At 41.5% G+C, this 23,752-nt stretch overlaps 1 protein-coding gene across 6 annotated transcripts in view; it reads left to right on the plus strand.

The window, feature by feature from the left end:
* The first annotated feature begins 1,792 nt into the window (after nucleotides 1–1,792).
* TEP1 (telomerase associated protein 1) overlaps nucleotides 1,793–23,752 on the plus strand; it is a 96,309-nt gene continuing 74,349 nt past the window's right edge. Inside the window, exons 1-9 of one of the 6 annotated variants that reach the window (XM_087916399.1) lie at nucleotides 1,804–1,928; nucleotides 5,679–5,745; nucleotides 9,479–9,644; nucleotides 10,785–10,934; nucleotides 11,441–11,743; nucleotides 14,437–14,595; nucleotides 16,268–16,402; nucleotides 20,799–20,960; nucleotides 21,517–21,672. In XM_087916399.1, coding sequence (XP_087772525.1) covers nucleotides 9,513–9,644; nucleotides 10,785–10,934; nucleotides 11,441–11,743; nucleotides 14,437–14,595; nucleotides 16,268–16,402; nucleotides 20,799–20,960; nucleotides 21,517–21,672 — 1,197 coding nt within the window. In that variant the 5' untranslated portion in view covers nucleotides 1,804–1,928; nucleotides 5,679–5,745; nucleotides 9,479–9,512. Of the gene's footprint in view, nucleotides 2,004–5,678; nucleotides 5,746–9,478; nucleotides 9,645–10,784; nucleotides 10,935–11,440; nucleotides 11,744–14,436; nucleotides 14,596–16,267; nucleotides 16,403–20,798; nucleotides 20,961–21,516; nucleotides 21,673–23,752 lie in introns of all 6 variants that reach the window. The other 5 variants (XM_087916398.1, XM_087916401.1, XM_087916397.1 and 2 more) reach the window with 5 other exon arrangements.

The raw sequence follows: 23,752 nt of genomic DNA on the forward strand, positions 1-23,752 counted from the left end.
ATGACCGACTGTCTGCAAGGACTATAAATCCTTCTATTCCCCATCATCCAGTCAGAGCTGAAGAAGCTTCTTGCATGAGAAGCAAAACATCTTCAAAGGAAAACCAGAAGGTCCAGTTGCCTCCACCTTTATTTACTTTAGATAGTTGCCCGTTTCATCAAAAGCAACTCTGGGCGGCATACATTACTACTTTGCATACACCCTGCCAAGTGAGTGTGCAGATTAGCAAATTGCACATAGCACAATCTAGAACTAAAACCAAATACTATATTTGCACAACTCCCTAGCAAATCACCTGATAAGTAGTGCTCAACTGTCATAGTTGAGTTGCCAGTTGCCAAACCTTTGAATTTTGATCACGTGGCCATGGGGATGCTACAAGCATCATTAGTGTGGAAAACTGGTCATAAGTCACTTTTGCTGGTGCCATTTTACCCGTGAACAGTCACTAAAGAAACGGTTCTAAGTTGGGGATTCCTTCCTTCTTTCTCCTATCTTGGTTCTGCAACCCAACAGGACAGACACAGACTTCAGAGGATAATTAGGACTGTAGAAAAAACAATTACTAGCAACCTGCCTTCAGTTGAGGACCAGTATATTGCACATGTCAAAAAGAGGGCTGTGAAAATATTTACAGACCCCTCACATCCCAGACACAAACTGTTTCAACTCTGTCCCTCAAAATGATGCTATAGAGCACTGCATACCAGAACACCTAGACACAAGAACAATTTTCCCCCAAATGCCATCACTCTGCTAAACAAATTATTCCCTCAACACTGTTCAACTATTTACAAAGTCTGCATTACTATTAATCTTTTCATCACTCTTTCTCGCTCATCCCCTCCCACTTGTGACTGTATGACTGTAATTTTGTCGCTTATATCCTTACAATCTATATTGACTGTTTCCTAGTATGATTTGATTGTTTATGGGTACCCTATGACTATTATTAAGTGTTGCACCTGATGATTCTCGACTCTTGATGAATGTATCTTTTCTTTTATGTACATTGAAAGTATTTGCACCAGGACAAATTCCTTGTGTGTCCAATCACATTTGGCCAATAAAGTATTCTATTCTGCTCTGCTCTGCTCTGCTCTGCTCTGCTCTGCTCTGCTCTATTCTATTCTATTCTATTCTATTCTATTCTATTCTATTCTATTCTATTCTATTCCCCACAACAACCCTATGAGGTAGGCTGGACTGAGAGAGAGAGAGAGAGAGAGGACTAGCCCAAGGACAGCCAGCCGACTTTGGTACCTAAAGCAGGATTAGAATTTAAAACCGATGCTTTTCTCCCCACCCCACCCCCACCCCCACTTTTTCCCAAAAGGCAACTGGACTTTCTTGCTATTATTATTTTTTCCCTGAAGGGGTTTCACTTCTCCTCTCACTTCTCAAAATAAAATTAAAAACAAACAAACAAACAAACAGGATATGGATAACCTCCAGCTCATTTTGCACAGCAGGGTTGGCTATATAAGTAAGTCCTCAACTTCCAACAGTTTGTTTAGTGACCATTTAGAGTTACCACAGCACTGGAGGAGGGAAAAAAGTGACCAATTTCAAATCGGTCACAAGCCCCTTTGTCAGCGCGAGAGGGTCACTTCGAACGGTCCCTGAACGAACCGTTGTAAATCGAGGAACTTCCAGTATGAAGATCCTTTTCCCGCTGCGCTTTTGCGGCTTTTGAAGCGCAAGGGGTTAAAAAGCCGGGAGGCGTCAGGGAAGCAAGGAGCGCCCTATGATGGGGCGGGGGGAGGCGCTTCCGCAACCCACTGCTTTCTTTCTCCGCTTGGCCTTCTTTCTGGGAACCGCGGCCGTTTTGGAGCACCGCTCGCTCGCCAGGGAGGAAGAAGAAAAAAAGGACGCGGGTCTCTCTCTCTCTCTCTCTCTCCGGCGTCCGAGTCCGGAGCTGAGAAAGGGTGAGAGGGCGCAAGGACGATCCTGCAAAGGCTCGGTTGGCATCTCGGCTTGAAAGACACGGCCGCCGCTTCCTGGTTAGAAAAAGGCGTGGGAACATCAGCTGTCCTGGGCGGTGGGAAGGAGGAGGAGGGTTCTCTGAGCTTCGTTGTTTTCTTGCAACCTCAACTATGTAACGTCAACAACAACAACAACAACCCTCCTCTATCGTTTCCCCGGTTGGCGGGCCTCCTTCAGGCCTTCGAGAGAGGCCGTAGGGGTGGTAATCGCGTGTCTCCCCGAGGGCGCTGAGTCATCCCCGCTTGTTTGCAGCCTCCCAGGTCGGGGCGGTGTTATGTGCATCTTTGGTGTGTGCAGAAATGGGTAAAGAAAGTTAGAAAAGGTGCCTTGGGGAGAAAGTTGCCCCAATCGATTCATTTTCACTTTCCCCCCAAGATTTCGTGCAGAAGAGAGAGAGAGAGAGAGAAAAAAGTAGAGCCTCTTTTTTTTTTTTTAAAGGGATCAAAAGCTTTTTACGGGTAGTCCTCGACTTACAACCGTTGGTTTAGTGATTGTTCAAATCATAGCAATAGAACTTAGACTTATAGATTGCCTCACTCCCTAAGCCAGGGGTCTTCAAACTTGACAGCTTTAAGACTTGTGGACTTCAACTCCCAGAATTGCTCCTCCAGTCATATTAGCTCGGGAATTCTGGGAGTTGAAGTCCACAAGTCTTAAACTTGCCAAGTTTGAAGACCCCTTGGCCCAAGCGGTTACAGAGTTGGCCTATTGTTCCTAACAACGGCACTGAAAAAAGTGACTTAGGGCCGTTTTTCACACTTTTGATGGTTGCAGCCTCCCCATGGTCACTTGATCAAGATTCAGATGCTTGGCGACTGACTCGTATTTATGACAGCTGGCAACTGACTCATATTTATGATGGTTGCTGTGTCCTGGGTCCTTTCTGGGACCTTCTGGCAAGCAAAGTCAATGGGGAAGCCAGATTCACTTAGCTGCCACTAATTAACATTTTGAGTGGTTCACTTAACAAAAATTGTAAAATGGGGCAAAATTCACTTAACAAATGTCTCGCTTAACAACAGAAATGTTGGGATCAGTTGGGGGTCATAAGTCGAGGACTACCTGTAGTTGTTCATTTAGAACAGGGGTCTTCAAACTTGACAGCTTTAAGACTTGTGGACTTCAACTCCCAGAATTCCTCCTCCAGTCAAGTTAGCTTAGGAATTCTGGGAGTTGAAGTCCACAAGTCTTAAACTTGCCAAGTTTGAAGACCCTTGATTTAGAAACTATATCGGGATTTCTCAAAATCCAGAAGTTTTAGAGTGTGAATTTGAACTACCAGCTTGGAAAGGCAGGGGCTTATATTCACATAAACCTCAAGTCATAATTTTTACATCCTGCTTTATTGAACAAACCAGAATTATATAAATTCACAGGGATTAATGCCCCACACATATATATTCTCCTCCTCCCCCACAACAGCCCTCTTTGTTTCTTCTTTCATCTCATCTCACACCAAACTCCCAGTCCCCAAAACTCCTCCAGCACAAACAAAAAGTGGTTACCTTGCTTGGAGTTTTATGTGGGGCATTAATCCACACCCACTGCGAATCTACATAATGGTGGTTTGTTCAATAAACCAGGATGCAAACATCATGACTCCAGGTTTCTGTGAATAAGCTACTGCCTTTCTAAGCTGAGGTAATTGCCCCAGCCTTTCCCAAGCCAGCTACCCTTTTGGAACCATGCCGGTTCAGGTTTATGGGTTATGGAATCCCTACGTATTCACTGGCATGTTTTTCTTTAGAAATGGAGGCTACTACAGGTTGTCTCAACTTAACGACCACAATTGAGCCCAAATTTTTTGTTGCCAAGTGAAACATTTGTTAAGTGAATTTTGTTCCATTTTTCTTACTACAATTGTTGAGTGAATCACTGCAGTTGCTAAATTAGTAACACATTGTTAAATGAATCTGGTTTTCCCATTGATTTTGCTTGTCAGAAGGCCGCAAATGATGATCACATGACCCCAGGACACTGCAACGGTCATAATTGTGAATAACTTCCCAAGCGCCTGAATTTTGATCATGTGGCCATAGGGGATGCTACCATGGTCATAATTGTTTAAAACGGTCCTAAGTCATTCTTTTTAGTGCCATTGTCACTTCGAACAATCACTAAGTGAACTGATGTAAGTTGAGATCTTCCTGTAAAGAAATTATAGGCGCATCTGTAAATATTGACCTATTGGCTTTAATATTTTGTTACACTCCTATTTCATCTTCCTCCTTCCCTTGTATGTGCTTCCCAAGTTCAAATTTACCCTAGGGGGATAAATGTATTGGCAAGCTAGTCTTTGCATAGTGAGTTGGCATCCAGAATAATTGCCCTGTTACACATAGGGAAGAACAAGGAGCCATGTTGGGTTTGGATGAACACAACATCCTATTGGCATGCGTGAAATGAAGGAAGTTCTTTTTTTCTCACACCCTGGATTAGTGGCAGTAACACTGAATTAACCAGGGATCCAGGGTGAGGGAAAATTGAGGCTAAGGGATTGAGCAAGATTGTGTCATCTGAAAGATGTCTGGGGCCTTGAATTTAGGGCGGGGAGCTCTCTAAGCCAGCGGGTGGGATACATTCCAGGATGTGATCCAAACAAGGTCATGCAGGTTTTCAATTTTTGTTTCCTTTTTATTAAGTGTCGGAACCAGGAGAAAGGAATTAGAGGCATCAGCCATTTCCAAAGTTTCTCAATCTCAAGTACTTTAAGAGGGTGGACTTCAACTCCCAGAATTCTCCAGCCAGCATGGCTCACTGGAGAATTCTGGGAATTGAATTTCACTCAGGATGGCTGATTGGAGAATTCTGGGAATTGAAGTCCACTCAGTCAGCATGGCTGACTGGAGAATTCTGGGAATTGAAGTCCACTCAGTCAGAATGGCTGACTGGAGAATTCTGGGAATTGAAGTCCACTCAGTCAGCATGGCTGATTGGAGAATTCTGGGAATTGAAGTCCTCTCGGCATGGCTGATTGGAGAATTCTGAGAATTGAAGTACAGTCACTAGGCGTGGCTGACTGGAGAATTTTGGGAATTAAAGTCCACTGAATCAACATGGCTGACTGGAGAATTCTGGGAATTGAAGTCCATTCGACATGGCTGATTGGAGAATTCTGGGAATTGAAGTCCACTTAGTTGGCATGGCTGGCTGGAGAATTCTGGGAATTACGTCCACTCCTCTTAAAGTGGCTGAGGTTGAGAAACTCTGGCCAAGTCTTCTCCAAATAGCCAAGCTCTATCTTCAGCGCTGCTGATTGTGAATTATAAGTGTGGATGGGTCTTGCTCCTTTCTCTAACCAAGCAGAGGATAATAATGAACTAAGTAGTGCTTTGGGATCTTTGGTGCTCTCTGAGCATGATGCTTCATTACCAAACTAGGTAACATCATCAGTGCTAGGAGGAAGTTTGTGATTTGCCCATCATGACCTGAACCTAATGTCTGTGTGTATAGGTGTGTGTGTGTGTGTGTGTGGCTAGTGTGTAACAAAATATGCCACCGATTATTTTATTTTTATTTTATTTATTTGATTTGCCAATTGCTTACAAGATAATAGGTATAAGTATAAACATGAGTAAGAATACAGGAAATAGGTACAAATAAATGGGGACAATAGGACAAAATGGTAGGCATGATGGTGCACTTATGCATGCCCCTTAGATTACAAAGTCTATTCCTACTTTCTCATCTAGGTGTAAAGAAAGAGATTCTGAAATGAATTGATAGGTTATCATCTATCACAGTCTGCAGAAGTGACAGGTAAGCTGGGCTTGTCTGGTGATCCTTAGGTAAATCTTTTCTTCTCTTTATCTTCTAACCCATGGCCTTTTCAAAGGTGCTATTCCATTTCAGCATTCCTTCTCCTTGATTGTGCCTTTGAACATATCAGTGTTCCATACTTAAGGGGCTGCCACAAAGAAGGAAGGGGTCAATTTATTCTCCAAAGCACCTGAATGTACGACAAGAATCAGTGGATGGAAACTAATCAAGGAGAAAAGCAACCTAGAATGAAGAACAAATTTCTTTCTTGACATTTAAAACAATTTTTTATTTTTTATTTATTTATTTTGTCAAAAGCTTACAATATAATAGAAATAAGAATAAACGTAAGTTTAAATATAAGAAATAGGAGCTAATAATTGGGACAATAGGACAGGGACGGTAGGCACAATTGTGCGCTTATGCACGTACTTACAGACCTCTTACGAATGGGGTGACTAAAAGAGATGAGGTGGACTGGTTGCTTTCATGGTGTGGAGACAATAACTGGGTCCTCAACACCAATAAGACAAAGGAGCTTCTAGTGGACTATAGAAGGAACAGATCAGACATCCAGCCCTTGCTTATCAATGGAGACTGAGTGGAGCAAGTGGCCAGTTTTCAGTTTCTGGGTGTTACCCTAAAAGAGGACTTGACCTGGGCTGCCCACATTGCAGCCCTGGTCAAAAGGGCCCAGCAGAGATTATACTACCTGAGACTTCTCAGAAAACAACAACTGAATGAAAAACTGCTGGTGACTTTCTATCGCTGCACCATAGATGATTGAAGTGATCTAATGATCTAAGTGTTAGAGCCCACTGTAACTACATAGCCAAAAAGGCGTTAACAGTTGTTAGCCTAATCTTACGTAGCTTTTTCTCTGGTAATATTACACTAATAATTAGAGCAGACAAAACATTTGCAAGACTAATACTCGAATACAGCTCATCAATCTGGAACCCACATTATGTGTCTGATATTAACACAGTTGAGAAAGTCCAGAAATATTTCACAAGAAGAGATCTCCACTCCTCTACTCGTTGTAGAATACCTTATGCCACCAGACTTGAAATTCTAGACCTAGAAAAGCTAGAACTACGCCGCCTTCAGTCCGATCTAAGTATAGTATATAAAATCATACATTGCAATGTCCTACCTGTCAATGAATACTTCAGCTTCAACCATAACAACACAAGAGCAAACAATAGATACAAACTCAAGGTTAATCGCACCAAACTTGATTGCAGGAAATACGACTTCAGCAACAGAGTGGTCAATGTCTGGAATACTCTACCTGACTCTGTGGTTTCTTCCCCAAACCCCCAAAACTTTCACCTTAGACTGTCTACTATTCACCTCACCCCTTTCCTAAGAGGTCTTTAGGGGCTGTGAATAAGTGCACCAATGTGCCTGCCATCCCTGTCCTATTGTTTCTTTTATTTTTTTTATTTTTCTTATATGTATCCATGTATTCATAACTATATTTTTACTTATACCTATTATCTTGTAAGCAATTGACATAAATAAATAAATAAAAAAATATAATATAATAGAGAGTATCTTAACTTACTGCACCTCTGTATGGTTTGCCAATTGCACAGTAGCAGATGGGACAGCACTCCAGAAGGTTAACGTCATTGCTCAGCAGATCATTGGTTGCCCTCTCCCCTCTTTGGAAGAGCTTTATAGTTCCCACTGCCTTAAGAAAGTTCAAAACATTCTCAAAGATCCATCTCTTCCTGAGCACCCTTTTTTTGAACTATTACCATCTGGTAGACGGTACAGAATAATAAAAACAAGGACAAATAGGCTGAAAAACAGCTTCTATCCCAGGGCAGTAACTATATTGAATTCTGTATAGTGCAACGTTGGGGGATTTTGGTTCAATGTGTGCAGTATGAAGGATGTGTGTTTGTATTTATTTTCATGGTCATTATGTTCACTGAAGATGGTGTTTGATTTCATTATACGAGGTGCAATGACAACAGAATAAACTAAACTAAACTAAACCTCCGAGGTCCCTTCCAACTCTGCAATTCTATTTTTCTTGATCTTCCATGTTATCTCATAGCCCCAATCCAAGGGCTAAAAATGCAAAACAAGGGCCAAAATATTTGATTTCACCCATTCTGAAGTCAGCCTTTTTGCAGTTGGTGCTATAATGTCATTCTTCCTCTGTGCTGTTGGCTAAGAGCAGGAACACTATGTTCTTAATTGCTAGGACAGTGTTTCTCAACCTGGGTAACTTTTAAGATGTGGGTGGGGAATTCTGGGAATTGAAGTCCCAGGACACATTGTAAAATGGCTGAGGTATCACAAGGCATTATTTAAGCACTGCAGTGTTGGATTAAAAACAAACTAAAATAATTTGTTTCCTTTTTGCACCAGAATCACACTTTGTTCTTGCACATCCTTGGTAAAGATGCAAGAATTTTAAATTTAAAGGTGCATTTTGAAATACTATACTGTCAAATGATCTTGGTGCTTTATCAATAAAACAGCAAGAGCATGCAGGTTGGGCTAGGTAAGAAAAGGCAAATCTTGGGCCTTTGGAAACATACTTTTATGATTAAAGAAAAACAGAAAACAAAGGGCCTTATCCAAAAAATGAAATTTAATGTGAAGAAAAGTAAGGTTTTACCTGGGCAGGGAAAACCAAAGCTACAAGTACAAATTAGGTGAAACCTGCCTCAAAAATAGTAACTGTGAGAGGGACAAAAAAACTAATTCAATTCTTGGTTATATAAATAGAGTTATGGAATCAAAATCACTTACCACTTTATAAAGCTTTGGTAAAACCACACCTGGAATACTTCATCCAGTTTTGGTGGCCACATTATAAAAAAGATGTTGAGACTTTGGAAAAAGTGGAAAGAAGAGCAACTATGATGATTAAAGGCCTGGAGACTAAAATATAGGAAGAATAGTTGTAGGGTTTGGGTTTGGTTAGTCTAGAGAAAAGAAGGACTAGGGGGTGACATGATTGCAGTATTCCAGTATTTGAAAGGCTGCCATAAAGAGGAGGGGGCCAATTTATTTTCCAAAGCACCAGAGAGCAGGACAAGAAACAATGGTTGGAAACTAATCAAGGAGAAAAGCAACCTGAAATTAAAGACAAATTTCCTAACAGTGAGGAAAATTAACCAGTGGAACAGCTTGCTTTCAGACATTGTGGGTGCTTTATCACTGGAGATTTTTAAGAAGAGACTTGAATGCCGCTTGTCTGAAATGGTATAGGATATCCTGCTTGAGACTAGAAAGCCTTCAAGGTCCTTTCCAGCTAGATTCTGATTCTCTGATTCTCTCTGATTCTCTGATTCTCTCACTTGGAAACTATTTCTGGACTTTGTGTTCAAAGTGGGAAAAAATTGAAACTTTGATTTTGGGTTTTACCAGGTCAGAAGGTTTGTTGTAATAGAAATGACTAGTTTATACTATTATGAAAAAGTAAAAAGTGGTGGTTTGATGCTATCATCTTATTCTACTGCACCAAAGAGAGTCCTTCTTACCCACATTTTTCTAAAGTTTTCCCTTTCCTTTTCCTTCCCCCATCTTTCCTACTATTTTTTTTGCATTTTTGTATTTTTATATTATAAATTAATTTTTTTTAAAAAAAAATAGATTTAACTGTAAGCTTGCTTGCTGAATTTGCATGCCCATTTTGAGAAAAAGCCATTCGCAAATGGATTTTTACTCTGGCACACAATTGCTGCCTTTATTTTTCCTTCTGCAGAGATTGAAGCCCTGTTGGCTTTTCCTTAAAAACTATGGATCCCACTGCCCTTCACTGCCTGGAAAAGCCTCCTGTCCATGTGAATACTCCTGTTCCTGATATTTTCCAAAAATTGGAGGAATCTCGACTTCGACTTTTGAATCCTATCTGTCCTTTAGGATTGTGGGTAGGTCCCCTGAAATCCCCTGTCACCCAGGACCAATCAGTGACTCACTCCAGAACAATTGATTTACCTCAGCTTCTTTGATCTCAAATGCCTCCAGGTTGGCCACTCAGCATGATAAGGTACAGCTAAGATCCCGTGCCTATGAAAATATTCCTAATAAATGTTGGCTTAATCCAGGTGCGTGGCTAGTCGATTTAAATGTTGTGGCTTTTGTCCAACCACACACAAAATGGTAAGGGTCTGAAGGAGGTATCGTGGCAGGTAGACTGGCCTCTGTTTTTGAAAAAAAATAAATTATTTAAATCTAAATACCCTGTTTCCCCCAAAATATGACCTATCATGAAAGTAGGTCCTAGCTTGATTTTTAGCCATGCACCCAAAATAAGCCCCACCCCCAAAATAAGCCCTAATTAAGATTCCACCCACTCCAGATAAAAATTGCAGGGATAAAATGCAGGGATAAAAATTAAGCTAGGGTGAGGATGGGGGTTTGTGTGAAGCTGCCCTACTACTTACCTTTGGACAGAGGTAGCCAGGCCTCACACACCCCAACACCTGCCTTGCCAGCCCATTCCTTCTGCAGCTGCCAAGGCTGGCAAGGCTTTCGTGAAGGCCTCTGTGGCTGATAACAAAGCTCCAATTGATCCGGAGCTCAGTTATCGGCTGCAGAGGCCTTCAGAAAAGTCTTGCTGGCCGTAGAAGTTCCTGAAGGCCTCTGACAACGAAAAGGAGGCCGGGGGCGACGTGCACAAATGAGGTTAGTCAGTGGATGATATCCCCTGAAAATAAGACCTGGTGCCTTTTTGGGGTGAAAAAAAAATTATAAAACAGGGTCTTATTTCTAGGGAAATATGGTAGGATAGGAGACCACAAGGAAATCTCAGAGACATACACTAGACCAGGAAGGTGAAAAGACCAGCAGCAGCAGACTTGCTTCTCTCACGTGGACAAGAAAATTACAGAGAGACTTCTAAAATGTCCCTAGACATCGAATTCAACGTGACATTTTTCAGGCCCAGCCATTCTGCCAAGTTATCGAGGGTAATTTTCAGAGTATTTGAAAGAAGAAAGGAACCATGGCAACACTTGAATTCAATTGCTTCTGCTCTGCTTATTTATATGTGTCTGCTTGTGTCCCAGCAGAAAGATGTGGGTGAGGCAGAAAAACTTGGTTTGACACATGTAGAGAGTTTGTGGAAAGGCCCAAAAATATCTACAAAGAGCAACCATGTCCCAGAGGCCAGAGAGACATTGGGAAGAAACAAGAACCAGGAACAAAGCAAGTTAATGGTAAGGAAGCCGTGGCTGAGGGAAGACAATTCAGTGGTGCATACAATGGATTGGAAAATACAAGTAGTCCTCAACTTACAGCCAGAAGTGGGTTCAACATTTCTGTCGTTAAACCCCATCTGGCAACCTTTCCTGCCACAGTTAAGTGAATCACTGCAGTTGTTAGGTTGGTCACACAGTTGTTAAGTGAATCTGGCTTTGCTTTGGACGTTGCTGGTCAGAAAGTTGCAAAGGGTAACCAGGGGACCTTGAGAAATGGTGTCTGTCATAAAATTTTGAGCCAGTTGCCAAGCATCTGAATTTTGATCACGTGACTGTGGGGATGCTGCAACATTTGTCAGTGTGAAAAAACAGTCATTTTTTCGGTGCTGTTGTAACTTCAAACAGTCACTAAATGAACTGTGGTAAGACAAGGACTATCTGTACTTAGGAGTTGGAGGGGAGGTGTTTTTTGATACCATGGCTTTCAATATTACTTTCATTGTTGTTGTTTTTTCCCCCCTCAGCTATCCCAGTTTCTGCAAACCGGGCCTAAGAAATTGCTTTCCTATTGTACCTTCTCTCAGCCAAATTTGCTGCAGTTGGAAAATCACTGCCTGTCACAGCCCATATCCTCCAGGTTTCTTTTGCCAGGGCTGGAAGAATCCAGAGCTCGCTTGTTGCTTCCGGTTGTTCCAGCAAACCTCTCTCTGGATTCTGCAAACCTTTTGAAAGGGTCCTCGCTCCTTCCTTGGCCAAAACTTTGTGCCACTGAATTTCCACCAGAAGAGGAGGCCTCTCGATCTTACCAGGAACTGGAGGAGCACCAGGTAAGAGTAAAACTGAAATTTTGAAGGAAATATAGGTAGTTCTTGGCCTACAACCACAACTGAGCTCAACATTTATATTGGTAAGTTAGAGACAGTTGTTAAATGAGTGTTGTCTCATTTTACAACCTTTTAAAATTATAGTCGCTAAGTGAATCGCTGTAGATTGTTAAATGCATCTGGCTTCCCAGATTCTGACTTTGCTTGTCAGAAAGTTGCAAAAAATGATCACACGACCCTGGGACACTGCAACCATCATAACAAGTGTCTGATTTGATCATGTGGCCAACGGTCATAAGTGTGGAAAACAATTGTAAGTCATTTTCCCCCCAATGCCGTTGTATCTTTGAAGAATGGTTGTAAGTCAAGGACCACCTGTGAAAGCTTCAGCCTTATACTGTAGAAAATAAATACCGTATCAAGTCATGTTGAATTTGATTCCTGATGACTTCATGGATACATTCAATATTTATTTATTTATTTAATATTTATTTCTCAACATCAGTGCAATTTTCTTTGTTGAGATGTAGGGATTCCATTAAGAAGAAGAATTTGTTGTCATTACTGAAGTTATGTGCCTTTACCTCCTTCCAGATTTTGTTTAAACTTTATCCAAACTACTTCACAGTAAGGCAATGTTTCTCAACTTTGGTGACTTTAAGATGCGTGGACTTCAACTCCCAGCATTCTTCAATGTGGCTGGGGAATTCTGGAAGTTGAAGTCCACACATCTTAAAGTGGTCAAAGTTGAGAAATGCTGAAGTATTTCTCCAAGTAGTCTACTAGAACTTCCTTGTAGTTTCCCAACCAAGGACTAATCTTGACTGACCTTTCTTAGTTTCTACACATAGGAAAATCATCAACGCTCAAAGCTAAGGATTTTCCTGCTCCAGATCAACGTCAGTGGACTGCTTAATGGGAGACCAAATGGATTGCAACATCTACTACTATTGTAGTATCCACACATTCATTTGGAGGGCACAAGATTTAGGAAGGCGTGTGTGGAGATGAGTTAAAGAGGGTGGCTCTAGGCAGCGAACTGAGTAAGAAATGTAAAGCGTGATTTATTGCATGCATGGCACCTGTCAGGAACAGGTTAGAGATAAGTGTTTCCTTGAAATTGCATTATGTCATCCTGGAAATGGACACTTTTGATTTAGGGTTCACCTGATGGGTATTTCTTGCAGGCATGCCTGATTTCAGATCCCTGCAACAGATTTCTCTACTTGGGAGCTTACATTAACTTTGAGCCCATAAGGCTGTGTAGAGAGTGGTGAGGACAGCAGAAAAGATTATTGGAAGTTTACTTCCTTCTATCCAGGTCATGGCAGAGGTGGTATTCAGCAGGTTCTGACCAGTTCTGGAGAACCAGTAGCGGAAATTTTGAGTAGTTTGGAGAACTGGCAAATGCCACCTCTGACTGGCCCTGCCCCCATCTATTATCTGCCTCCCGAGTCCCAGCTGATCAGCTGGGTCTTGTTTGGTTTCCCTGCACAGGAGAACGGAGCTGGAAAGCAGGTTTGTGGGGTGGGGAGGGAATGGAGATTTTGCAGTAACCTTCCCTCAGGAATGGGGATTTTGCAATATCCTTCCCCTGCCACGCTCACCAAGCCTCACCACGTCCACCAAGCCACGCCCACAGAACCGGTAGTAAAAAAATTTGAATTACTGGGACATGGCATATAAGCAATGCTTGACCAGGGTCTGCAGTATTGTCAGGGATGCTACGCATCCTCTCCATGACCAGTTTTCTTACTTCCCAGAGGAGGCTTCATGGTATCCATCAGCAAGGATCGCAGGACCAATGGGCAAAAGAAAACTTAGGACGGTATTGGCTGGTTGACAGAAGAGGCCTTCAGACAATGGCTAAAATCATGATGATTTTCTTTTGAGAATGGGCATCAGAATTTTGATTTTTAATGTGTGCCTGTGTGCTCACAGAAAAAAAGTGACAATAAAGGTTATCTTATTTTATAATTACTTTTTTGTCTGATGGTTTCCCATCTTTGGTTGTGCTTCAACATCCTTTCCATGCATTTTAAGGCAAGTTGGGGCTGAGAGCTCCCTCTCCCCACATTGGTACCAGCTGTTTAAGAAATAATTCCTCTAAAGGTAGTCCTTGATTTAACAACAGTTCACTTAGTGACCGTTCAAAGTTACAACGGCCCTGAAAAAAGTGACTTACGACTATTTTTCACATTTATGACCTTTGCAGCATCCCCCTGGTCAAGTGATTTACATTGACAACTGGTTCACATTTATGATGGTTGCAGTGTCTCAGGGGTCACGAGATCCGCTTTTGCGACCTTCTGAGAAGCAAAGTTAAGGGGAATGCTGGATTCACTTAATGACCGTGTTGCTAATTTAACAAATGCAGCGATTCACTTAACAAACGGCGCAAGAAAAGTCGTAGAATGAGGGCAAAACTCACTTAACCACTTTCTCACTTAGCAATGTAAGTTCTGGGCTCAGTTGTGGTTGTAAGTCGAGGACTACCTGTGTTACGTAGCTTGGATGGGCATCACCGGCACGCAGTACATGCTGCGGGAGCAGATCTAGAAAAACAAATGGAGGAAATTGCATTCTAAACTTCTGAATAGCAGCATTGCCTTCTTTTAGATTTAGTGGGTGGCCTTTGCTTGAAGACTGATTTGACTTTGTGGCTTAATGGTGACTTGTATTTTTCTTCTGCCCAGCTGAAGGAAAATGAGGACGAAGTGGACTCGTTCAACGACATCCCAGAATATGTCCTTGCAATGCCCGAGGATGAGTCTGAGCAGTTACAGGAGGAGGATGACACCCTGGGGTCTGAGATACAGGAGGAGGATGAAGGAGTAGCTGTGAAAGAGAAGAAGGTAAGCGACAAGCTGCAGTAATAGCACTTCCTACTGTTGGAGAGTGACTTGATCTTTCTCACCTTGGTGGATATTTTCAAACAAATAAAAGCTTTGCAAGCAAAAATAATATGGACAGTGCCTTGGTGCTGTCTGAGCTTTCTTTCTTGCAGACGTTTCATTACCCAAACAAGGTAACATCATTGTTATGTAACTAGCACTGATGTTGTCTATGGAAATTCTCAGTCATCCAGGTCATGGTTATCTCAAAGGTGCTTTTTTCAAGAGGCAACTGGACTTTCTTGTTTTTTCTTTGAAGACATTTTGCTTCTCATCCAAGAAGCTTCTTCTGCTTTGACTGGGTGGTGGGGAATGGAAGGATTTATACTCCTTGCAAACAGCTGGTCATTTGCATTCTTTTAGTGAGTCGTTAAGACCACCTGGAAGTTTATCTGTGTCCTCAGGGTCACCTGAGGGGTGCAAATGGGTATGGGGCCTTCTTGGAACCGTTGAAAGGACTGTGTTGTAGACTGGAGATAGGTGATGTCGTATCCCTCCCCTTTTGTTGAGAGAGAGCTGCTCAATTTCGTCATAGATGGCCTCTTTAACCCCTCTTTCAAACCAGTGGTTCTCTCTGTGCAAAATGTGGACTCTATTCAAAAGGTGAACCTGATGACACAGATAAATCTCCAGATGGCCTCTACAACCTGTTAAAAGAGTGCAAATGACTAGCTGTCTGCAAGGAGTATAAATCCTTCCATTCTCCAGAGCTGAAGAAGCTTCTTGAATGAGAAGTGAAACATCTTCAAAGAAAAACCAGAAAGTCCAGCTTTGGGATGGCACCGATGATGTTACCTTATTTTGGTATTGATACGTCCACAAGAAAACAAGCAGGCTCAAAGAGCACCAAAGACCCTTCATTTCAACCCTGAGCTACAAATACAGGTGGTCTTCAACATACAACTACAATTTAGCCCAAAATTTTTGTTGCTAAGCGAGAAGTGAGTTTTGCCCCACTTTACGACCTTTCTTGCCACCATTGTTAGGTGAATCACTGCAGTCATTCAGTTAGTAACATGGTTGTTAAGCAAATCTGAGTTCCCCATTGACTTTGCTTGTCAGAAGGTTGTAAAAGGGATCACATGACTCCGTTACAGCCGTCATAAATACATGCCAGTTATTAAGGGTCGGAATTATGGCCATGTAACCATAGGGATGTTGAAAGGGTCATAAGTACGAAAAACTGGTCACCCGTCACTTTTTTCTTCTCCTTGCCATTTTAACTAAACATATGGTTGCGAGTTGAGGACAACCTGTGCTCATTCCTACTCCTATTTTTTCCCACCACCACAATAATCCTGTGAGGCGGGCTGGACTGAGAGAGAAACTGGCCCCAGGGTAGCCAGACGGCTTTGGTGTTCAAGGCAGGATTAGAATTTAGAGAATTTGTGGAAGTTGAAAACAGTCATAAGTCACTTTTTTTCAGTGCGGTTGTAACTTGGAATGGTCACTAAACAAAACATTCTGCATTCTTTTGTTCCAGTTTTCAGTTTTGGTCTGGGATGGTTTTTGTTTTTTTTAAAAGTTCTCATGATTTCTTTTTCTCTGTGTTTATACTAATTAAGAATTGGTGAGGAAATTCCCATGAATTTTCTAAATCCTCCCTCCCACCCCATTTTTTTTTAAATTTTAGCTAATGTTCTTAAGCATGGTCTGCTGCTCCTTGGTGGAAGGAGCACATTTTGGAAATCCTCCGGGGTTGTTACAGAAGAAACTGATGAAAATATGTAAGAGTCTAGCAGAATGTGAACCAGAATTCATCCTCAAGGTATGAAAGGAGGCTGTGGAGCATGGGCTTGAGGGTTGGGGGGTGGTGGGATGGGATGTGTAAGGCATTAGCAGCAGCTATGTACCATGGATGTCCCTGAACTTAAGAGATTATCTGATTGCTTGTCATTGTGGTGAATGGTTGTTGTGGGCATCGTAGAGTAACCAAAACCTTTAATTTAAAGTGGCTATTATTATAAGACTCATGTTAGTCAGATGATCTGAAACACATCTTCAGATCAACCATGAACAGAGAGGTTTTCAAGAAAACATTGGGTAGCCATTTGTTCTGTGAGGATTCCTGCAATGAGCAGATAGTTGGAGTGTGGTCTTCCAACACTATACAGTCGTATCCAGAGGTGGTATTCAGCAGCTTCTGACCAGTTCTGGAGAACCTGTAGCAGAAATTATGAGTAATTCAGAGACCCGGCAAATGCCACCTCTGACTGGAGATTTTACAGTATCCTTCCCCTGCCACGCCCACCAAGCCACGCCTACAGAACCGGTAGTAAAAAATTTTAATCACATCACTGGTCGTATCAGAAGTATGAAGTGCTTCTGGGTTGAAGGGATTGAATGGTAGCATCACTGTTGCCCTGGAGGACACCCAGTTGGGGGCTGCTTTCTTTCTTCTTTTTTTTAAGTTTTATTTGGGTTTTCACAAAAGCAAAATACAAATGAAACATCTTTTTTGAAAATAGCATGGTCCCAGGTTATCACTTCTTCATACAGACACCAAACTCAATTTCATGCTCATTTTTATATTCTATTCCATATCTTATTACCCTTTTATATTTTCTACATAGTTTTTCCCCTCTTTTAATTTTCTCAACTTTATTTTAATTATCTCGTCTCAATCAAATCATTATATTTATACTTTTGTCTGTCCTGTTTCAATTTCATATTATCTTTTCTTATTAAAAAATTTTTTCCCTGTAGTTACCAATTGGAGTATGACACCATTATATCTTTTAATTTTATCCATTCAAACCCTTATTTAAGCTTCAATGTATACGTTTAAGATTATAGCATTCAATATAATACATAACTTCCAATTGAATTCTGCTTGGTACATTCTTAAAATACACACTATATTCTTAAAAAGAAAAAATTATATATATATGTAAATAAAGCACACATTCCATTCCAATTCAATTCTATCATTAATATTCATTAAAATCTTAACATCTTTAACATTTCTTTTCAATTAAATATCATACTTCCTTGGGAACACTTATAAACTTTCCATAGTTAATTCTTTTTTTCCCCATATTTCTCACTTATATTTTTATAAATCATTACTAATAATTAAAAACGTTCCCATTTAATTTTCTCAATCATTTTAGTTCATTTATTTATTACCAAACATTCAACTACATTACAGTAAATATTTTATCCATCATTTTAATCATATTTTCTAAAATTATTTCTGTTTATAATATAACAATGCTATCTTATGTACCTTTGCAAAATCCCTTTTGCAATTAAATTTTCACCCATTATCTCTAAACAAGCTTATGATTACAATCCTTATATCTTTTCCCTGTTTCTCCATTTCTTGTTTCTGTCTTTTACAACTTCTTTTCCTTGCCTTCTTCCCCCTCTTTATCTCCCTCCCCCTTTACCCCCTCGTCTCTCTACTTCTAACTCTCTCATCTGTAATTGCCTCTTCTGTTGCTTTCTAATATTATACTTACCTTTCAAATTATTATTCTTCTTTTTGGTTGTTTTTTTCTAGTCTTAAACCTTTCACTCTCTTTCCCCCTTTTTCTCCCCCCCCCACTTAAAATTATTTGATCATTAAAGATGGCTTCTTCTTTGTCCCAATCTTCTTGTTCTGCAAGCATTTCTTGTTTCTCATAGTTCCAGATCTCCATTTCCAAGAATTGAAATACGAAGCCAAAAGAACTTCTCCCTTCTTGTGCATCTTCTTTCCATTTTTAAAGTCCCCTTTTCAATTCTTCTAAGAGTGATACCATTTTAAAGACTTTTAAAGACCCGGTTAATTTTAGTCATCCAGATGCAAAAACCAAAAATCACCAAGCAATCCAAATAATCCAAGGCTGTTTCTTTCTGCTTCTTTTTTCCACTTTCTCTTCCTGGGGTTCTATTATTTGTTACCAAGTTTCAATTAAGATGTATCTTTGAGGAATCTTGTTGAAATTTCACTGTAAGTTCCTTTTAGTTACAGTTCCATTCCTTAGTTCCAGGCAGTCTCCTCCATTTTTCTAGATCCTGCCCTTTTATTCTTTTTTTTCTCCTTTCCTGCTTTTAAAAACTTTTAAATGTCCAGAAATCTTTATTATCCCTTTGACTTTTATTTTCAGCTTAGATGCCTATTAATGTCAAAGTGGATTTTTTTCAATTTCTTGTTTAAGTCTCTTAGCTGTCAATATATGGAAGGGAAGAAAAAAAAAACCTAATCCTTTCCCTTCTCTCTCTCCTTCACAGCTTCAAAATCTTCTTTGGGAACAATGTTATTAAATTTAAATTCCAGGGTACCTTATTTGTTGCTTTTGCTGTTTGACCTGGTCAACCAAAACTTTCTTTTCTTATCTTCCTCCTGCACATTCTTTTCCGGTTGAGTTCTTCTTTGTGTTGGCCATTTCTGACCACTGCTACAACCACCTTCGGGAAAGGGAGTAATGGCCAGCTGGGGAGGAGAGATGCGGCTCTCCTCAACCCTGAGGGCAGTCTCCCCCTTCTCCACCACCTCTACGGCGTGGCTTAGCCCCGAAACCAGCCGGCTCGGGGCACTCCAGCGGTGAGCACGGATTGAAGCCTCGCAGAGATGAGGTTTCAGTGTGTTGCCAAAGAAGCTCAAACCGGAAGCCGGGGGCTGTTTTCACATCCCTGTTCAATTGCCCATGGAAGTGGTACACACTTATCAACTCATGGCTGCTCGCTTTTAAACTGGAGGTGGTACATGTGACGGAAGCTCACCCTATCCCACAGCAGCAACCAGGTCTCTAACGCAAGCCTGCTGATTGTCATTAGAGCATCTTAACCTCATGAGTCACCGCAATCCAACCCTATGATTCTCAGATAAAAGCTTGAGAATGGCTCTTCCAGTCCCTGTAGTTGGGTACTACGGACAATTTAAACATACAGCATGTGCAAGGGGACCTAAGGATATTTTTGAACTAGAAGATTTTATTCCTCTAGTTCTTGCAGACTTTAGGAGCAATGCTCATCTTTGATTCAAGGCCACAGTCAGAAGACATTTCTGCGGCCATGTGGCCAGCATGACATCATAGAGCACTGTTATCTTCCCACCGAAGTGATACTTATTTACCTACTTGCATTTGTATGCTTTCTAACTGCTAGTTTGGCACGCATTAGGGCGAGGACGGGAGCTCACGCCCATCGTGTGGCACTTGGGTCTTGAACCCAGCTGCTGGTTTTCTAGGCAACAAGTCCAATGTCTTAACCACTGAGCCATCGCAGAGCCTGTTTCTGCAAGGAAGAGTAGGAAAGTATTCCAAATGCCAGGATAGAAAAGCTTTTAGCTGATTACAGAGAATATTTTGAAACTCTTATTTCCGCAAAACAAAATTATTATAAAATTCCGACCAGAAGGGCATCCAAGCTTTTGCACCTGTCATTGTACCGCTTTCTTCTTTTGAATTTGTAAATGTCTGCACATAAGTAGCAATTGTGCTTTCAAACTTGCAGAATTATGTTGTGGTTTGCCTGCAGCTGTTTATTTAGGAACTCTTCAAAGCAGGGGTGGGATTCAAATTTTTTAACAATCGCTTCTGTGGGCATGGCTTAGGTGGTAAGCATGGCTTGGTGGTCATGTGGTTGGGTGGACATGGCTTGGTGGTCATGATATAGGCTGGATGTGGCCAACTCAATATCACTCACATCGAGGTATGCATCTCCTCACCTGGCCTCTCATGACTGTGGGGATGCTGCAACAGTCGTAAGTGTGAAAAATGGTCATATGTCATTTTTTTCAGTGCCATTGTAACTTTGAATGGTCACTCCACACAAGCAAAGTACCAGAAAAGGAGGGGGAAAAAACTCCAGAGACGTTCCAGAGACAGGAAGTCTAGTCCTGCCAAGAATGTAATAATGGAGAGTCAGTTTCTGTAAGCAACACCAGAATGTTTCCTTCCTGCCTTCCTTATAGGATTAGGCCAGTAATTTCTTCTAACAACCAGTTCTCTGAACTGCTTAGAATGTTAACAACCAGTTCTAGCGAATAGGTGCGAACCTGTAGAATCCCACCCCTGCTTGAAAGCGTAATTTGAGCAGGGATACCTAAATTTCGCAATACAGCTAAATATTAAACATTAACAAACTGGTGTTATTAAGTATTAAGATTCCTCGTCTTCCTAACAATATTAGGAGAGGTCTTTGACCACCTGTACCATCTCTGTCTCTTCGCTCAGGTTGCCTTGTATGCCCGCCAAGAACTGAACATCCGTAGTACGGCTAATTTCCTCCTTGCATTGGCTTCCTACCTTCAACCCTGCCGCCCACATGTGCGGCGCTACTTTTGCCACGTGGTACAGCTCCCGTCGGACTGGATGCAAGTGGCCAAGCTCTATCAAGTGAGAACAAATCCCATATTCTCCTACATTTTTTTCAGTAGGGAATTCCAGATTTAAGTGCAGATAGAACTCTCTTAATTGAAGAGTGAGGAGAAGAGCAACCAAGTTGATTAGGGGACTGGAAGCTAAAACATATGAAGAACTGTTGCTAGAATTGGGTATGTCTAGTTTAATGAAAAGAAAGACTAGGGGTGACATGATAGCAGTCTTCCAATATCTCACGGGCTGCCCACAAAGAAGAGGGAATCAATCTATTCTCCAAAGCACCTGAGGGCAGGAGAAGGAGCAATGAATGGAAATTAATCAAGGAGAGAAGCAACTTGGAACTAAGGAGGAATTTCCTGACAGAACAATTAACCAGTGGAACAGCTTGCCTCCAGAAGTTGTGAATGCTCCATCCCTGGAGGTTTTTAAGGAGAGACAGGCCAACCATTTGTTTGAAGTGGTATAGGGTTTCCTGCCTGAGCAGTGGGTTGAACTAGAAGACCTCCAAGGTCCCTTCCAACTCTGTTATTCTGATTTGCCACATGGTGTCTTTTTTCCCTTCTCTGTGCAGAGCCTAGCAGGGGAAGAAGGAACACTGGCTCCTATGCCTTCCTGCCTCCGCGCTGGGATGGCTGACAAGTTCCGGCAGTTTGATGCCTATCAGTTGGCCAAATACAACACACGCAAGAGCCGGGGCAAGCAACGTCACAAGCCAAAGGCTGCAAAGGTAGAATACTGAACTTTGAAGTTTGCAAGACTTTTTAAAGCTGTAAGCGGGCAGCTTCCTTCCTTCTTTGATCTGAATCGCTGTAATATCATGGAAGATTCCCAAGCATTCTGACCTATTGATGGTCCTTTGAAAAATCCACAAGGGATTTTTCTTCCTTCTTCCTTCTTCCTTCTTCCTCTGTTGTTGTTGTTGTTGTTGTTGTTGTTGTTGTTGTTGTTGTTGTTGTTGTTGTTCTTCTTCTTCTTCTTCTTCTTCTTCTTCTTCTTCTTCTTCTTCTTCTTCTTCTTCTTCTTCTTCTTCTTCTTCTTCTTCTTCTTCCGCTTCCTCTTCCTCTTCCTCTTCCTCTTCCTCTTCCTCTTCCTCTCCTCCTCCTCCTCCCTCCTCCCTCCTCCTCCCCCTCCTCCCTCCTTCCTCCTCCTCCCCCTCCCCCCTCCTCCTGCCATATCTGTCACTGAAAATTGGCAATCCTATCAACAGCCACATTGAAAAAGTTTTGTCGAAACCACTTCCTTAGATTTTGAAGCCATGATGTTCTTCTGTCAGGACCTCATTTGCCTTCAATTTTTCCTGGAGGATTAAGCAAAGTATGCCGTATTTTTCCGGGTGTTGCATCAACATGTCCAAACATTCAAAAAAGGGATGCGCGCAGCAATTTTGAGATAAAACCTGCACTAATTTTGATAATATGTGTGGCAGCATGGACAGTCTTTGGGGCCTCTAAAATGGCCCGTGTTACATCATTGTTTTGAGAGCTGCGCTGGCTGCCAGTTTGATTCTGGGTGCAATTCAAGATGTTAGTTATTACCCATAATATTACCCTTTGTGGCATGGGTCTGGGTTACTTGAGGAGTCATCTCACCCCTGTTGCACAGCCCCATCCCACCTGTGCTGGCAGAGGAAGTGTGCTGCAGATCCTGTCAGTCAAGGAATTCCAGCTGACAAAGTCCAGAATAACAGCCTTCTCTGTGATTTGGAATATCTTATTCCCTGAGATGAGATTAGCTCTTACTCTCCAGACATAAGAGCTTGAAGGCCTGGCTCTACCAATAAAGGAGAATATTTGTGGCCCAAGGCTAAAATGAAAGGTACTTGGTGTTCTCTGAATTTTGGTTATTGCGGGAATTGGTTATGTGTAGTATAACGAAAGGAAGGTCTAGGGGTGACATGGTATCAGGGTTCCATATTTGAGGGGCTGCTACAAAAAAGGAAGGGGAAGTCAACTAATTCTCCCAAACACCTGAAGACAGAACAAGAAGCAATGGATGGAAACTAATCAGGGAGAGAAGCAACCTAGAATTAAGGTTGCAGGAACTGGGTATGCAAGGTTGCAAGAATGGTTGCAGGAACTGGGTATGTCTAGTCTAATGAAAAGAAGGACTAGGGGAGACAGGATAGCAGTCTTCCAATATCTCAGGGGCTGCCACAAAGAAGAGAAAGTCAAGCTATTCTCCAAAGCACCTGAAGGCAGGACAAGAAGCGATGGGTGGAAACTAATCAAGGAGAGAAGCAACCTAGAAATAAGGAGGAATTTCCTGACAGTTAGAACAATTCATCAGTGGAACAACTTGCCTCCAGAACTTGTGAATGGTCCAACACTGGAAGTTTTTAAAAAGATATTGGACAATTATTTGTCTGAAGTAGTGTAGGTTTCCTGCCTAGGCAGAAGGTTGGACTAGAAGACCTCCAAGGTCCCTTCCAACTCATCCTATCCTATCCTAATCCCTATCCCTATCCCTATCCCTATCCCTATCCCTATCCCTATCCCTAATCTACTCTATACCTATTCTATATTCTATATTCTATATTCTATATTCTATTCTATTCTATTCTATTCTATTCTATTCTATTCTATTCTATTCTATTCTATTCTATTCTATTCTATTCTATTCCATTCTATTCCATTCCATTCTACTCCACTCCACTCCACTCCATTCTATATTCTGTTATCCTATCCTATCCTATCCTATCCTATCCTATCCTATCCTATCCTATCCTATCCCTATCCCTATCCCTATCCCTCTATTCTATTCCTATTCTATATTCTATTCTATATTCTGTTCTCTATTCTATCCTATTC

Source organism: Pseudonaja textilis, chromosome Z, assembly GCF_049901715.1.
Source record: "Pseudonaja textilis isolate UNSWEBS1 chromosome Z, rPseTex1.2, whole genome shotgun sequence".
Taxonomy (NCBI): domain Eukaryota; kingdom Metazoa; phylum Chordata; class Lepidosauria; order Squamata; family Elapidae; genus Pseudonaja; species Pseudonaja textilis.